This window comes from Microtus ochrogaster (genome assembly GCF_000317375.1).
Source record: "Microtus ochrogaster isolate Prairie Vole_2 chromosome 14 unlocalized genomic scaffold, MicOch1.0 chr14_random_2, whole genome shotgun sequence".
Lineage (NCBI taxonomy): Eukaryota > Metazoa > Chordata > Mammalia > Rodentia > Cricetidae > Microtus > Microtus ochrogaster.
Genome location: NW_004949097.1, coordinates 13,294,042 through 13,310,381, shown reverse-complemented (window position 1 = coordinate 13,310,381; position 16,340 = coordinate 13,294,042). Strand labels below are relative to the sequence as shown.

General features: G+C 45.0%; 1 protein-coding gene and 1 long non-coding RNA gene across 3 annotated transcripts in view; one reads left to right on the top strand and one right to left on the bottom strand.

Moving 5' to 3' along the window:
- Positions 1–16,340, bottom strand: part of Arntl2 (aryl hydrocarbon receptor nuclear translocator like 2) — a 43,420-nt gene that overhangs the window by 10,518 nt on the left and 16,562 nt on the right. Inside the window, exons 5-11 of one of the 2 annotated variants that reach the window (XM_005364607.3) lie at positions 13,996–14,088; positions 12,946–13,060; positions 11,743–11,886; positions 3,287–3,527; positions 2,706–2,812; positions 2,126–2,276; positions 370–428 (exon numbers count right to left, since the gene is read on the bottom strand). In XM_005364607.3, coding sequence (XP_005364664.2) covers positions 370–428; positions 2,126–2,276; positions 2,706–2,812; positions 3,287–3,527; positions 11,743–11,886; positions 12,946–13,060; positions 13,996–14,088 — 910 coding nt within the window. The remainder of the gene's footprint in view (positions 1–369; positions 429–2,125; positions 2,277–2,705; positions 2,813–3,286; positions 3,528–11,742; positions 11,887–12,945; positions 13,061–13,995; positions 14,089–16,340) is intronic. The other variant, XM_026787936.1, reaches the window with a different exon arrangement.
- Positions 3,364–12,015, top strand: LOC106144273. The gene is made up of 3 exons (XR_001229342.2): positions 3,364–3,415; positions 4,403–4,459; positions 11,702–12,015. It is a non-coding gene; the product is annotated as an uncharacterized LOC106144273 (long non-coding RNA).

The window sequence follows — 16,340 nt, the reverse complement described above, 5'->3', positions numbered from 1 at the left end:
TATATGTGTGTTTGATGTGTATGTGTATGATGGTGTATATGTGTGTATGTATGTGTATGTGTATGATGGTGTATATGTGTGTATGTATGTGTATGGCGCATGTATGTGGTGGTGGAGATCAGAGGACAACATTGTGGTGTTCGTCCTCTCCTTCCCCTTTGTGTGTGTTTTGGGAGCTGAACTCAGGTCATCATGTGTGCATGACAAGTGCTGGACTGGCCGAGTCACCTTTGCTGCCTTGGCCTCCTTCTATAACAATTGTCTGTCCAGTTGGAAAGTCTTCCACCCTCCCCTGGACAGACAACCGCACCTTCATAAAACACATGCTGGGTAACATGTCTGAGCTAAACCCCCATCTGAAACGCTTACCTTCTGAGGATTGGCTGCTGCCGTAAAGGAAGGGGGGTGCTCCAGTCTCACTGCGCCCCCTGGAAACCAGAAACAACATGGGTGATGTTCTCTGAAGTGAGGGGAACCTATGAATGCGTCTACACTGACTCCATGCGTGTGGTCTGCCCATTCCCACTCACTGATGTGTTATTGTTCACGTTATCAGCTGAGATTGGATCTGTGCCCAATGCCCCACTGGTCGGTCTCATTCTCACAGCGAAGGTGATCGGCTCCCAACCTAGCTAAGGTCCACTGCTGTACTGGGATGGCTGATGGGGAACACAGGCACACTTGTCTCCTAGTGCTAGTTAAACTAAATGTTACAGACAAGCAAATGGAACTGGTATGACATGAAGTAGTTACCTAATTATTCTTTATCAACAAAATCTCAGAAGTGAGATATCAGGGTAAGAGCCTGATTGATCAGAGAAACAGTGGAGAAGCAGCCTCTCTCTCTCTCTCTCTCTCTCTCTCTCTCTCTCTCTCTCTCTCTCTCTTTCCTTCCCCCATCCAAAAGGATCACGTCTTTATCTCAGCCCCTCCCTACTACTTCCTGTATCTCTCCATCTGTCCTCAGCCCTCCAAAACCTCTATGGCTAACTTTGGTCAGCTAGTAGCTAGCTCCACCTTCTGGTTCAACGTGAACTTTACTGGCAGTCTTGGGAGGGTCAAAATATGATCAAACATACCATAGCAATGACGGCACCTCATAAACTTAGCAAAGCAAAAGCTCAGGCTGGGCTGAGCTAGCTGGAGGTGGACGCCTCCACTGAAGACATGGGCCAGAATTCTGCTCACTCTGTGGTTGTGCTGGCTACAGTTCTATGTGGTACAGTCATAAAAGATAGAGCTTTCTTTTCTTTTTTCTTTTGTTTTTGTTTCAAGACAGGGTCTCTCTTTGTAGCCCTGGCTGTGTAGACCAGGCTAGCCTCAGACTCAGAGATCTGCCTGCCTCTTCTTCCTTAGTACCGTTATTAAACATGTGTGCCCAACCTCCCTCCTCTCCCCACCAATGCTGGGGAGACTGAACCAAGGGTCATGTCCACGTTAGGCAAGTACTCTACCATTGAGCTCTATCCCCCATGTAAAATCAGTGCTTCTTCTTCCTCTTCTCCTTCTCTTCCTTCTCCTTGTTTTCTTTTTGTTTTGTTTTTGTTTTGCTTTGTTTTGTTGTTGTTTTGAGACAAGGTTTCATGTAGTCTAGACTGGCCTCAAGCTCCCTACATAACCAAGAACGATTCTGAGTTTCTCATCTTCCTGCCTCCACCTCCCAAGCACCAGGATCATATGTGTGCACCGCCAGACTTTATACCAAGCAAATTACAAAGGGTGAACATGCAGCTTAACTTGAGCAACTAATATCAATGAAGAATAAAAAAATTCTCAGACACTACTGGTCACCACAGACACAGGATTGGGACCAAAAACAATTGAAGGGAATAATTTTCATCTTTCCCAAACACATTGAGGCTTTTTTCTTGTTATTATTCCTATACAGTCTGATACAACAACTTTACGTTGTCCCAGGGGTTGCAACTAATGATGACAACCTCTGGGGATGGATACGGGAGAAGCCCACAAGGATTCTGTCATCTGTACTAGCTCCTGGCATCCATCCCCAAACTAATCTTCCATACAGCCAGAGGACCATGCGATTTTAATGGCTTCTTAGGAAAAGCAGAGATACTCATTTGAAATGAATACAAAGGTCTTAAGAAGACAGAGAAGTACTCACAAAACCAGTGTGTTGACAGACACGATGTATTCCAGCTCTTTGGTCCAAGGGTTAGTGAAGCTGAACCACTGGCTCTTGAGGGTTACGAAGGAGCCGTCCTTCACTCTGAATTTGTACGAATCTGTAAGTATTTTCTCCTTACTCTGCAGAACTTCACAAGAAAAGATGCAATCAACAGAGCAGCCTTTAAAGTCAAAAGCCTTCAGGCCGAGTGTGGTGGCTCCTGCCTGGAATCCCGGTGTCAGGGAGGCTGAGAAGAGGGTAGCTTCCGGTTCCAGGCCAGCCAGGGGCCCCTACAGAATTCTAGGCCAAAAGTAGACACCAAACCAAAAGCCAGTGCCTTGAGAATCAGTTTGCATTTTGAATTTAATAAGGAATGAGAAATCGAAAGTCAATGCTATAATCATTTATTATTTATTTGTTTAGACAGGGTTTTGCCATGTAGTCCAGGCTAGCCCGGAACTCCTGATTCTTTACTTCTGCCTCCCAAGTACTGAGATTTTGAGTGCGATCCACCACCCCTGACCGAAGTTGTGATTTTAAATTACCCTCAGAGCACCACACTCGATGAACCACCCACCTGCTTTGTGCTTGTCAGTCAAACTACTACGGTCATCTTGATGAAAATATTCATAACAGGAAGTCCCCAAGAGTTCCTGAGGCAGATATCCTAAAATCGCTGTTGCCCTGGTTGTGAAACAGAAAACAAACATGGCATTTGCTGAAGATGGTGACGGCTCCCAGACTACCGCAAGTCCAGGACAGGTAGGACATCAGGGCAGCAGCCTGGAGGTCACACGGACCACTGGGCTCCTAAGGGATGCCCTGGTCCTCCCCAGCCCCAGACCAGAGCCAGGGCGTAGCAAGCCACCAGGTGAGGTCCCACGGAGTCCAGATGATGCGCTTACAAGGCTACCGCCAACAGCATGGCTGCGGAGCGGGTCTGAACTCAGCACCAGGACTAAGGAACACCTTTCCAGGTTTGTCCTCTGTCTTGACCAAAATCACCAACACAGCCCTATCCTTATGTTGTTTAAACAGAGCTTCCGATTCCCAAGCCCTAATAGAAGAAACCTCCCGCAGAGCTATGGAGCCGGAGTCGCTCCCCCAACAACCTCAGCGACCCCAGTGGCTTCCCATAGCCACGGCGTGAACGCGCACCTTTGATCCACGTAGACGAATTTCCCATTCATGGCAAAGCGGGTCACGAACTCAGTTGGCCTCACTTTGATCTTGCCGCTCTTCGGAGGGACGTTGTATGGATGCAACCGTCCCATGGCTACCAGGCAGGTAAGAGGACCGCTGTCTTTCTCACTGTCCCTCCCCTTCTCCACGCCAACAACACTTGGGGGCCAGCTTCTCAAGTATCCGGTGCAATGGACGGTATAGAATTTTCTGTGGGCTATCGAAAAGCCATAGAAATACACTTAGAACACAAATACCAATGTTACCACCACTTCCTCTTTCCCTCCTTCCACCTCCCCTTTTTTTTGAGACAAATTCATCTGGTAGCTCAGGCTACTCCCCAGATCCCTATGTATAAGAGGCTATCCCCTAACTCCTGATGTTATTACCTCAGTCTCCCAAGCTGTTACGTATCTGTACCACTATATCTATTATGAAGAGAATCTCTTACTGTTGGCTGTGAGGATGATTAATTGACATATATCATCCTATTGAACCACAGACATATTTGATGAGCACTTGGAAACAGATTAAAAAGTATTTAAAAAAAAAACTCAAAAGCTTGGGTTTTCAGAAAAATTCTAAGCAATTAATTCCCATGAAAAAGCTCGTCAAACCAGCCCACCAAATGAAAAACGAGAAAAAAAAATCATATGCTTAACTATGGGAAAAGTTTACAAAAACAGTGAACTATCACATGGGCTCAGAAGATGGGTGGTGTACACATTGCACATGCCTAGAAAAGTGACTTAAATACTAAAAAGCAGAGAAAGCCCTAAGACACGCTATTTGGAAAGTTCAGCTGTGATTGGGCTTGCAGAAGACCAGCACAGCCATTGTTTTAAACTGGTGGTATCCAGGAAGACCGACAGGACAACAGATTTCATTATCACTATTAGCGCGTGTGTGACATCTGCGTGCACACGTGCAGAAGCCTGCATTGGAGCTCAGAGGACAGCTTTCAGAGTTGATTCTAGCTCCATCTTTATGTGGGATTAAACTCAGGTCACTGTGTGTCCCTCAAATGCCATCACATCTTGTTGGTCCCCAACAACAAATCTTTAAAAAAATCATTTGTTTCTCTTTTAACAGGAAATTCTGTAGGTTGTCCTAAGGGTTCCAGTCAGCAGCGGCATAGAGATGAAGAGGGTGAGCCTCAGGCCAGACGCTCTTACGGCCGTGAATGTATTTTTTTTTAAATATTTATTTATTATGTATACAATATTCTGTCTGTATGTCTGCAGGCCAGAAGAGGGCACCAGACCTCATTACAGAAGGTTGTGAGCCATCATGTGGTTGCTGGGAATTGAACTCAGGACCTTCAGAAGAGCAGGCAATGCTCTTAACCACTGAGCCATCTCTCCAGCCCACGGCTGTGAATGTATAACTCGTCTAACAGCCTTAATAGTTCTGTGAGGTGTGTTAATAGTCTCCACTTGTCTTTGGAAACAGGCGGGGCCTACAGTGTGGCTGAGGGCCAGGTGTAGACAGGCTGGCTCGGCCTCTGAGCCTCTGCACCACTCAGTCTTCTCATCTCTTCATCGTGTGTGGAATTGTCTCTCGAGTAGACAAAACGAGTGTTAACAAATTCATGCAGAATTAAATCCTATCCTGTACCTTTGCTGGTCACAATGGGATGGAGTCAATAAGTCAATAAGGAGAATTAAAACCTGTATGTCTTCGTGGAGGTGGGACAGTGCACGTCCACCCAAGGGGAATTTAAGATTTCTTGAAACAGACAGAAATGGAAACACCTGTGATGAGGAAAAGGAAGAGGAAGAGGATGGACAGGAGGAAGGAAGGAACCTAGGACAGGGAGGGGCATGCGGAGGAGAGCGAATGAGAGCAGCCAATGTATAGTGTATACACACGTAAAGATGTCACTTATAAAGATGTCACATGAGAGCAGTCAATGTATAGTGTATACACATATAAAGATGTCACATGAGAACAGTCAATGTATAGTGTATACACATATAAAGATGTCACTTATAAAGACGTCACAATGAGAGCAGCCAATGTATAGAGTATACACACATAAAGATGTCCCTTATAAAGACATCACATGAAAGCAGCCAATGTATAATGTATACACTTATAAAGATGTCACAATGGTACCAGGTTCCTTCTACGTTAACTTAAGAATTCTTTAAAATAAAAAAAAATCACAACAGGCTAAAATCTTTGGCATAAAGCAAAAAGTACTAAGAAGGAAGTTTATAGCAATGAGCGCTTACATAAAAATAATAATGTCAAGAAGACAGAATTTGAATATGCAACCTAATGATTCCTCTTACACAGCAGGAACAAAGCAAGCCCCAAATCAGAATAGCTCCAGGTTTGTTCTTTTGGCTCAGCTCAGTGCAGTCTACAGATTCAATGCAGTCTCTATCAGAAAAACAATGACATCCTTAACAGAGCTGAGAAAAACCTAAAACTCACATGGGAGCACAGAGGAGCCCAAACTGCAAAGCTGGAGGTGCCTAACTTCAAAGTACAGCCCTGAGCCATGGTACCAAAAGTGCAATGGAGCAAGCGAGGAACCCAGAGACAAACCACAGGTCTGCAGACAGCTGATTCTCAACACTGGTGTGGGAAAGCCTGCGCGGGAGAAATGACAGCTCCCTCAACACACAGTGCTGGGGAAACCGGATATCCATTGGCAGACCCGAAACTGAAGCCCCATCTCTCACCCTCAGCAGAAGTCAACCCAAACATGAATGAAGACCTCAGTGTAGATCTCAGACTTATAAAGTTACAAAGAGGAAACAGAGCAGCTACCTCAGATGCTGGGACAGGCAAGCTTTTCCTAGATGGGATTCCCAGGCTCAAAATCTAGTCCACAGCACACAGTCAACAACAGAAAAACACAACCCAGAACTAGGAGAGACTTGCTGGTGACTCATCAGGCAAAGGGTTAATAGTCACCATTTAAAGAATGAACACACAAACTTCACAGGACAGACATCAATCCAGACTCTCCACTTAGGCTGACTGGTTTTGTGTCGACTTGACACGAGCTAAAGTCATCTGAGAGGTGGGAACCTCAGCTGAGACTGGGCTGCAGGCAGGCTTATGAGCCACATTTTTAAACTGGCAATTGCTTGGGGGAGAGCCCAGCTCCTCGTGGGTGGCGCCCTCCCTGGGCTGGTGATTCTGGGTTCTATAAGAAAGCAGGCTGAGCAAGCCACGAGGAGGAAGTCAGTAGGCAGGTCCCCTCCATGGCCTCTGAATCAGCTCCTGCCCCCAGGATCCTGCCCTGCTTGCGTTTCTGCCTCCACTTCCCTGGATGATGAACTAGGAGAGGAAGCGTAAGCCAAATGAACAAAAGCTGGGGAAGCTATAGAGAAAGAGGGAGCCACACAGACAGCCAAGGGGAGCCATTGTTAGCAGCTACTGTAGGAGACAGTATGGGAATTCTCCAAAAGGCTACAGTATGATGACATCCAGCTACCCCACTTCTGGGCAAAAGTCCCAGAAGCAAAATCAAGGTACAAAGAGACTCCTAAAATCCCCATATTTAAAGCACATGGTCACACCAGCTATGACAGGAATCAGCCTAAGGAGCCTGCCAACAGGCAGACAGGTCTAAAGGGATATGGTATATAAGCAACAGAGTGTGGTTCACACACAGAGGAAAATGGAATCCCGTTGTTTGTGGCAAAATGAAAGAGAAAAGAGGACACCAGTAACACGGGAATCCAGAAAGACAAGCACCAGGTATTCACGCTCCATGAAAACAAGAGATAACTGGTCTACCTAGGGACAGCCCCTACCCTAGACTCTGTACCACATAGAGTCACGGGCAGAGGGAGGTGACTGGGTGTTCATTAAGCATCTCAAGCGTCTCCTCTTTAGCCAGGTGGTGGTGGCGCACGCTTTTAATCCCAGCACTTGGGAGGCAGAGACAGGCAGATCTCTGTGAGTTCGAGGCCAGCCTGGTCTACAAGAGCTAGTGCCAGGACAGGCTCCAAAGCTACAGCAAAATCCTGCCTCGAAAACAAACAAACAAACAAAAAGTGTCTCCTCCTTGATTCTAAGACCGACATAAGACAACTTTCATGAGAATTAAAATGTTCTTTGCAGCATCAGGAACAGACTAAATGTTTACTATAACATCAACAAGTGTGATTTTGTTCATGTGTGGTTATAAAAACAATTTATACCAAAATTTATGAAAAAAAAAGAACCCTGCAGTCCTATATAAAGACCACTTTTTAGTCAGGTGAAGTGCTCCATACCTGAAATCTCAGTACTAGGGAGGTTGAGATGGGGGATGATGCACAGGAGCTCCAGAGCAGCCTGGACTACACAGTAAGACTCTGTCTCAAAAAGAAACAAGCAGGGGCTGGATTCGCTACTTAAGAGTTCCTGTTGATCCTCCAGAGGGCCCAAGTTCAGTTCTCAGCATCCCCATCAGGCAGCCCACAGCTGAGTGTAATTCCAGTTCCAGGGGTATAATGGCCTCTTCTGGCCTTTGTGGGCATTGTACACACACACTCACACTTAAAAACTAAGATTAAAAACATTGCTTTAGGGCTGCCACTCAGAAGGCAGAGGCAGGTGGATCTCTGTGACTTTGAAGCCAGCCTGGTCAACATAATGAACTCCTGGCCAGGGCTACAAAGTGAGGCCCTGTCTCAAAAACAAAAACAAACAAACTTTAAAAAAATGTCAAACTTTGTTGTCATTTGAGTTTTTATTTTATTATTGAGACAGGGTCTGGCTATGTAGTCCTGGCTGGCCTTAAACTCACAGAGATCCACCTGCCTCTGTTTCTTAAGTGCTGAGGTTCAAGGCTTGATGTAGGAGGGTCTTCTACCTATCTGATGCTTCCATTGGTTAATTAATAAAGAAAACTGCTTGGCCTGATAGGTCAGAACATAGGTAGGCGGGGAAGACAGAACAGAATTGTGGGAGGAAGAAGCAGAGACAGGCAGACGCCATGAAGCTCCGGCCCGAGATGGATGTAGGTTAGAATCTTCCCGGTAAGCCACAACCTCGTGGGCTACACAGATGAATAGAAATGGGTTAATCAAGATGTGAGAGTTAGCCAGTAAGAAGCTAGAACTAATGGGCCAGGCAATGTTTAAATGAATACAGTTTCCGTGTAATTATTTCGGGCATAAATAGCCAAGCAGCAGGGAGCTGGGTGGTGGGAAGCGGCCCACTGCTCCTTCTACAAGTGGTGCTCCAACGTGGTAACTAACTCCACATAAAACCTGAGAAGGGCCAGGCGGTGGTGGCACACGCCTTTAATCCCAGCACTCGGGAGGCAGAGGCAGGAGGATCTCTGTGAGTTCGAGGCCCAGCCTGGTCTGCAAGAGCTAGTTCCAGGACAGGAACCAAAAGCTATGGAGAAATCCTGTCTTGAAAAATCAAAAAAAAAAACCTGAGAAGGCTTAAAAAGGAGAGAGAGAGAGTTTAACACAGCTTTTTGCTGTTTGCGGGTGATGTGCCTCAGATGTCCTGATTCAGCAACAGCACCATAAAAAAAGCCAGGCCATTTTAAAACACAGCTTCTTGGGCCCTGCCGTTGGTGCAAACTCCAGCTATGGTGCATTTGTGGGCCTGGGTGTTTGTGTGTCCAGTTGGGATCAGGAGAAAAGCAGCTGAGACCATGCCAATGGTTCAGCTCTTCCTGCCTGGGCAGACAGCAGAATCAGGCTTGGTCAGGCAGGAGAGCATGGTGGATTTCTGCTGCCATACACAGAGAGGTTTCCAGGCTGCGCACTGGTCTGCCTGGAAGATTAGGCTATAACTGAGATAAAAATTCTCAGAGTTAAAGTGCTGACTGTGGCTCCTACCTAGAGGTGTAAAAAAAAAAGCCATGTAGTTTTAAAATGCTAGCTTTCTGGGCTATGCTCCTACCACGACCTCTGACTCTTGCAGGAAACAGAGAATTTGGATGGGGTTTTGTGAGTAAAATGCTTGCTTGCTTTATGTCAACGTGGACTTGCTTTGTGCCTGGAACTGTGCACAGCTCAGGGGCACCAAATGGCTGAGGCAGGAGTGGCTCCTCCATGCGGAACTGTGCTGATCTCAGGCAGGAACTATCATAATTATCATAATAAAAGCACAGTTAAGGTTTAGACTGGGTAGGAAACAGGCAGTACCATGTTGCTTCTACATGGCGCAAGTTAAGTTTTTAAGAAGCGCTTAGCATTTTAAGAAGTACTCCTAGATAGTAAAAAATTACAGATTCACAATAGGACAGATTCAGACATAAAAGACCACTAAATGGGTCACAGTGTTGGATGAGTGTACATAGGCTTGGGAGAGAGAAGAAAAAGAATATAGAGAATAAAGTTAATGTGTTAAAAAATGTAAAGTCTTTAAAGAGACAGTACAGATAGTTATAGATTAAAAGAAATAAAAATAAACAACGTAAAAATGGAAAATTCACAGAGAGTTTGTATTCTGTATGTTATTGTATTTTCTTTCAATTTTTTGACTGTGAAGGAGCTAAGTACAAAGAGACATTTCATTGTGTGATCTGCTAAGCTAATCCAACATGTGTATTATAAAGCTATCTTGACTTCAGAATTTGGATCTAAGGATATGATGCTTTGGAGAGGGTCTTCTTTTGTTTTCACAGAGGATGAGACCCTGTGGATTGCTTCTATCCCTATGTGGTATGATAGACCACGCCCTCCTGAAAGGGTTGCTGTGAACACCTTAAGAAAATTACTTCACTCAACTGCCAACTGAGATGAACCTGGCACACAGGTTATACCATGAAAGACCTGATTAACAGCACCCCTATAAATCAGGAAGAAGTTTGGAGAGAAATAACTACGTCCATACTCCCAAATATTGTCTATAAATGTTCTTTCACATTTAAAGGGGGATATGATATAGATATGAATAATTTACATTGGTATAAATTTTGCTTTATTGGTATAAAGTTAAGGTCAATTTTGTTATACGTTTATGTATTTCTGATCTTGATTGAGGTATTGTGGTTGTGTAGTTCATTGAAAAATGTAATGTATAATTAGGAAATGTAGGTTGTTAATGGATAATCATAAATAATAGTGAAGCTTGTAGTCATGTTAGATTTTCTAGATGTGCATAGATATATTTCAGATAGGCATTCTTCATATCTTTCAAAGACTACAGAATATGGCGTTTAATGTTTTAAAAACTTAGGGCTTTTCATGACAATGAGACACTTCTGCTCTTGGCAGCACCAGCTACTTCAAGAGGAAGATGGGCATCGAAGAGGCTCCTTATGGAGTTTGATAGCCATTTGGACAAGAAACTGCTCTTGCCTGGACTATTGCATAAACTGGACACAGAGAACCTGCAGAGAGAGGACTGCAGAACCTGCCTAAAGGTTAGATGGTCTTTTGGGGTTCCTGATTCATGAAAGAGTCTGTGAGACATTCTGCAGGACACAGAAAAAAGTGACTGAACTGTCTTTGAAATCTCCTGCTTCATGGAAATGTCTGCTAGATACTATGGGCCTGTAAGCTGAAGATGGATGCCCCAATGGTACAAAAGAACTTTGGGTGACTATATAGGCAGCAAGATGTCTCTGTCATTTCTAGAGTTTTGGAAGTTGCTTACTTCTTGTTTACTTAGGTAATATTATATACTTCTGGAGTCCTTGATGGAGTTGAAGAATGGATAGTTATAGTTTTCCTTGGTTATGATAAAAGATAAAATAGATATAAATATTATAACTGTAATTCTTGCTTGATAACTGTTTCGTTATATGTAATTTTGCTATGTTAAAGTTAAAGCCTTCTTTTTTTGTTTAAACAGAAAAAGGGGAAATTATGTAGGAGGGTCTTCTATCGGTAGGCTGCTTCACACCACCTGGCTAGCTTACGCCTGAAATAATTACATGGAAACTGTATTCATTTAAACACTGCCTGGCCCATTAGTTCTAGGCTCTTACTGGCTAACTCTAACATCTTGATTAACCCATTTCTATTATTCTGTGTAGCATCACGAGGTGCTGGCTTACCAGGAAGATTCTAACCTACATCCATCTCGGGCCGGAGCTTCATGACGTCTGCCTGTCTCTGCTTTCTTTCTCCCAGCATTCTGTTCTGTCTTCCCCACCTACCTATGTTCTGACCTATCAGGCCAAGCAGTTTTCTTTATTAATTAACCAATGGAAGCAACAGATAGATAGAAGACCCTCCTACATCAAAGGCCACCAGATCTGGCCCCAAATTGAACTTCAGCTTTCTCTGCTACAAGTTCAGCAGCACCATGGAAATCCCAGACAGCAGAATGTGCAGTGGCTGGAGTGACAGAATGAACAACCTTGGTTTAACACAATTCCACTTAGATACTTTGTATCCTATTTCTTGCCTTGACTGTGGAATTTACTTTGTCTCTTACAGAAACTAATTAGGACCTCTTGTTCCACACCAGGCACTGAACCGCAGGCGCGCATGCTCTCCTGGGAGTCCCACCTTTCTCCTTTGAGCAGGGTGAACGTCGAAGCTCTTCCTTGACGGGGATTTTACAGCTCTTCATTCTAAAGAAGAAAGATCGTCTGGAGCCAGAATGCATGTGTGGTCGTCGAGTGTGCCCGGGACTGTAAACCTGCAGAGAGGCTTTCACAGTGGCAGAAAGGAGAACAGAAAGGTCACAGGCATGCTCAAAACCCACTTCCTTCATCCTCTCTTCTTCCCTTCTCTTAAAAAAGGAAATAATCGCAGTGTACGCCTTTAAACCCAGCACAAGGAGGCAGAGATAGGCAGATCTCCATGAGTTCAAGGCCAGCCTGATCTATGTAGGGGGCTCTAGATCAGCCAAAGCTGCATAGTGAAACTCTGTCTCAACAAACAAACAAGCAAACAAATATATAAACAAATAAAACCAAAATTATAAACTGCTGAGATCATTTTCTCCCCTTAATTTTTAAAAACAATTTGTTTGTATTTTATGTGTGTGTGTTTACCTGAGTGGATGTGCGTGCCCATGGAGGCCAAGAGAGGGCATCGGACCTATGGAGCTAGAGTTACAAACAGATGTGGGCAGCACTGCATGTTGGGAGCAGAACCTGGTCCTCTGCAAGAGCTCTTAACTGCTGAGTCACCTCTCTGGCCCCCAAATCACTGTTTCTATGTCATAAGTAACTGCTTGGCACTAGGCATTTTCACAAGTCAAGTATCTTGGGATAATGAATATATATATTTCCTAAGCCCAATGGTACAAGATCTTTCATACCCTAAAATCTGGGTCATATACAAAAGAGAATAAAACTACAGCAACTTTTTACCCTCAAATAATACTGTCTTATAAAAGTTTCATTTGGATTGAAAACTATAAGCAATCCTATATTCCCACATATCATCTTCATGTGAATATATGTATTGCATATGTCTGTAAAGGAATTCTCTTTCTCTCTCTCTTTTTCCCTCCCTCCCTTCCTCCTCCATCCCTCTCTCTATTTCCTGTGTGTGGATAAAACCATAATCAACCGTTTTCTGTCCCTGCCCCCATGCTATGTCATTCCCACCGTGATAGACTCTATCCTTCTGAAAGAGTAAACTAAAAATAAATAAACAAATAGAAGCCCTTTCTGGTGTTCGTGAGGATTTATCACAGCAATGGAAGGTGAGCAGTCAAGAAGTAGGAACAGTGGTAAGAACCCCGAAAGGAGAACTCACTTTTGGTGTCCACAGGTTTCTCTCTTGGGGAGACATCATGAGAAAGTTGTTCCTTTACTTTGGCAACGTCTTGTGGGTGTAAAAAGTCAAACAGATTCTGTCCCATCAAGCTGCCCTGTTGAGAGAGTGGATACACACTTATATCAATGAAGTCACCTTTGGACATTTCTTCACACACATAAGATAAATGTTCCTTGTTAGAGATTGATATTTTTCTCCCCAGTGCTGGGGCTCAAACCTGGGGCCTTGTGTGTACCAGGAGAGTGCTCTACCACTGAGTTACACCCCAAGAGGTAAACCTTCCTTGAACTCAAATAAAGATACATCACATCATGAGGCATTAACTTGACATTTGTAAATACAAACAAAAGTGCATTCTGAGTGGCTGGAGAAATGGCTCAGTAGTTAAGGGGCACATGCTTTTCTTCTGGAAGACTCAGGACCTACAGGGAAGCTCACAGCCGTCTGTATTCTCGTCTCAGAGGATCTGACAGTTCCTTTGGCTTCTGTGGTACACACGCACGCATGCGGTACACAGATACATGAGCAGGAAAACCAGCACTGGGGGACATGTGCTCAACTATGTTCATAGCAGCATTATTTGTACTAGCCAGAACCTGGAAACAACCTAGAAGCCCCTCAACCAAAGGATCTACCTGGGCCCTGCACAGAATAGCATCACACAATCACAGAATTTTGCTGGAATCTTTAAGATTTTCAATAGTGGCAATAAGAACCAGAAGGACACTGCATTTATTCTTGCTCATCCAACCTCATTTTTCTACAACTGATGTTGGTAGGGACCAAAACACAGTCTTCTCAAATACTAAGGACTTAGGGGATCGTTCTCTAAGATGAAAGGCCTTACTTCTCTGAGGTTTCATAATAAAGTCAAATACTCTTTCTAAGAAAGAATTCACCCTTCTACTGTCTTCCTTCTCTCTCAAAGCTCTGACTTAGCGGCAAAGGGAAGGATGGGGTCAGACACAGCTTCAAGTTAGGATTTGTTTACAATAATCAGGACCATGTGGAAACACCATGGTTTGATACCTGATCATACTGCAGCGTTTTGGAGATGGACTTAGATACGAAGAGAATCCTCCCTCTTTCACATCCGACCACGAACAGGAAACCCTCTGCTGTCTAGGATCAATACAAAACCCAGACTGAGTCATTTCTCCTGCACCCAGTCAGCGTCGGAGGAGAGACGTGGCTCTGAAACTCTCAGAGCTGTGAAGACAGCCGGCAAACCCCAGTCTAAAATGTTCATATGACATACAGAGAACGTCAAATTCCATTCCAAAGTTTTTAACATAAAATGTTAGCTATAGACTATCTTGTTGGTATCTGATTATCAAGCTACTTTACATGTGTGCAGGGTCATGGAACACGGTCCATGATGGGGAAGAAGAGACATCACGGGGTTAACGGAGAAAAGAAGAAGGTAACGGAACACATGTGATATGAAAACAGAAGTGGGGACCATTTGGGGCAAGAAAGGGAACAGGGGAGGGTGGGAAAGGCTAAACCAAGTACGAACATACATGTGTGAAAACGTTACAGTAAAGTCCATCACATTATATGACAACATTCCAAAATAACATCACCTTCGCCAGAGTCCAGTCTGCTACACAGAGAACCCTGTGAAGTTCTTAGAACACATTACTTGCTACTGCTGCTATGGCCGTGCTATGCAAACCGGGAGAGGAAGGCTGGACTCTGTGTATGTGTGTGTGCGTGTGTGTGTGGTCAGCATGTAAGTCTGTGCATCGAGTATATGTCTGGTGTCCATGGAAGCAGAAGAGGGCATCAGATCACAAGGAACTGGAATTATAGATGGTTGTGAACCATCAGGTTGGTGCTGGGATTTGAACCTGGATCGTCTGGAAGAGCAGCCAGTGCTTTTAACCTCTAAACCATTTCTCCAGGCTGGTACCCCCCAGGGAAGCATTCTCTCTCTTTTGTAAAGTCTCTTGTGGCTCAGGCTGGACTCAGACTTGCTATGCTGTCTAGGACAACTTTGAATTTCCTCCAGTCCGCCTGCCTTCATCACCCGAGCACCGGGGTTCCAGGCATTCACCACCACACCTGTTTATGCAGAGCTGGGGTCCGGAGCCCAGAGTTGTGTGCAGCTAGGCAGGAACTCTGCCAACTGAGCTACCTTCCTGCACTCTGACTCGTTCTTAAAACAATCAACAGGAAGAGTTAGGCGACGTGTGCTGGGGAGAGCTGAGGTAACAGGAAGCAGTGGGAGAGAAAAGCGCCCCGTGACTATTGGCTGGGCCTCCAAAGCCCTCTGCATGATTATCTAACATCACCCTGTATCCCCAAAACCCACTGTCAGGGCAAGGGAGATGGCGCCAAGGGAAAAGACACTGGCTGCCAAGTCTGATGCCTGAATTTGAATCCTGGGACCCACATGGTGGAAAGAGAGAACCAACTCCCCCACTGCTCTCTGATCTACACACACACGCACATGCCATGACACAGTTCCCTCCCCCCCACTGCTCTCTGATCTACACACACACGCACATGCCATGACACAGTTCCCTCCCCCCAACTGTTCTCTGATCTACACACACACGCACATGCCATGACACAGTTCCCTCCCCCCCACTGCTCTCTGATCTACACACACACGCACATGCCATGACACAGTTCCCTCCCCCCGACTGTTCTCTGATCTACACACACACGCCCATGCTATGACATGCGTCTCCTCTCCCACTGCTCTGATCTACAGACACATGCCCATGCTATGACATGCATCCCCCTCCCCCTCAGGTCAGTATAATAAAATGATTTAGATTAACCCTCCAGGAGCTGGGGTGCAGTTCAGAAGTTCAGGACACTTGCTGTTCTCTCAGAGGACCTGAGTTACTTTCCAGCTCCGACAGCAGGCAATTCAAATGGCCTATTACCCATGCTCCAAGAGAGCCTCCTGTCCTCAGGGTGCACCCCCCCACAGAGGGAGACGTAATTCAACCCGCCTATAACCCATGATCCAAGGGACCCTTCTGTCCTCAGGGTGCACCCCACACAAACAGAGGGAGACACAAACACATATGCGTGAATAAAAAGTAAATCTTAAAGATTAAGTTAAAATAAGAGTAACTTTTTTAAAGTTAAAGAAAAATTAACAAAACTATAACATGCACCTATGTCATAGTAGTAGGCAAGACTGTCAATCAGACACCAAATTTTCTGCTGTGGAGCCTAGAAAGTCCCACCTGTGAGAAAATGAGGCCACGACAGCAGCCCTTGGAAGGCTCTGAGGAGGTGGTGACCAGAGCTGAGGGGGTGTCTCAGGTGTGACGGGGTGTCTCAGGTGTGAGGGGGTGTCTCAGGTGTGAGAGGGGTGTCTCAGGTGTGAGGGGGTGTCTCAGGTGTGAGGG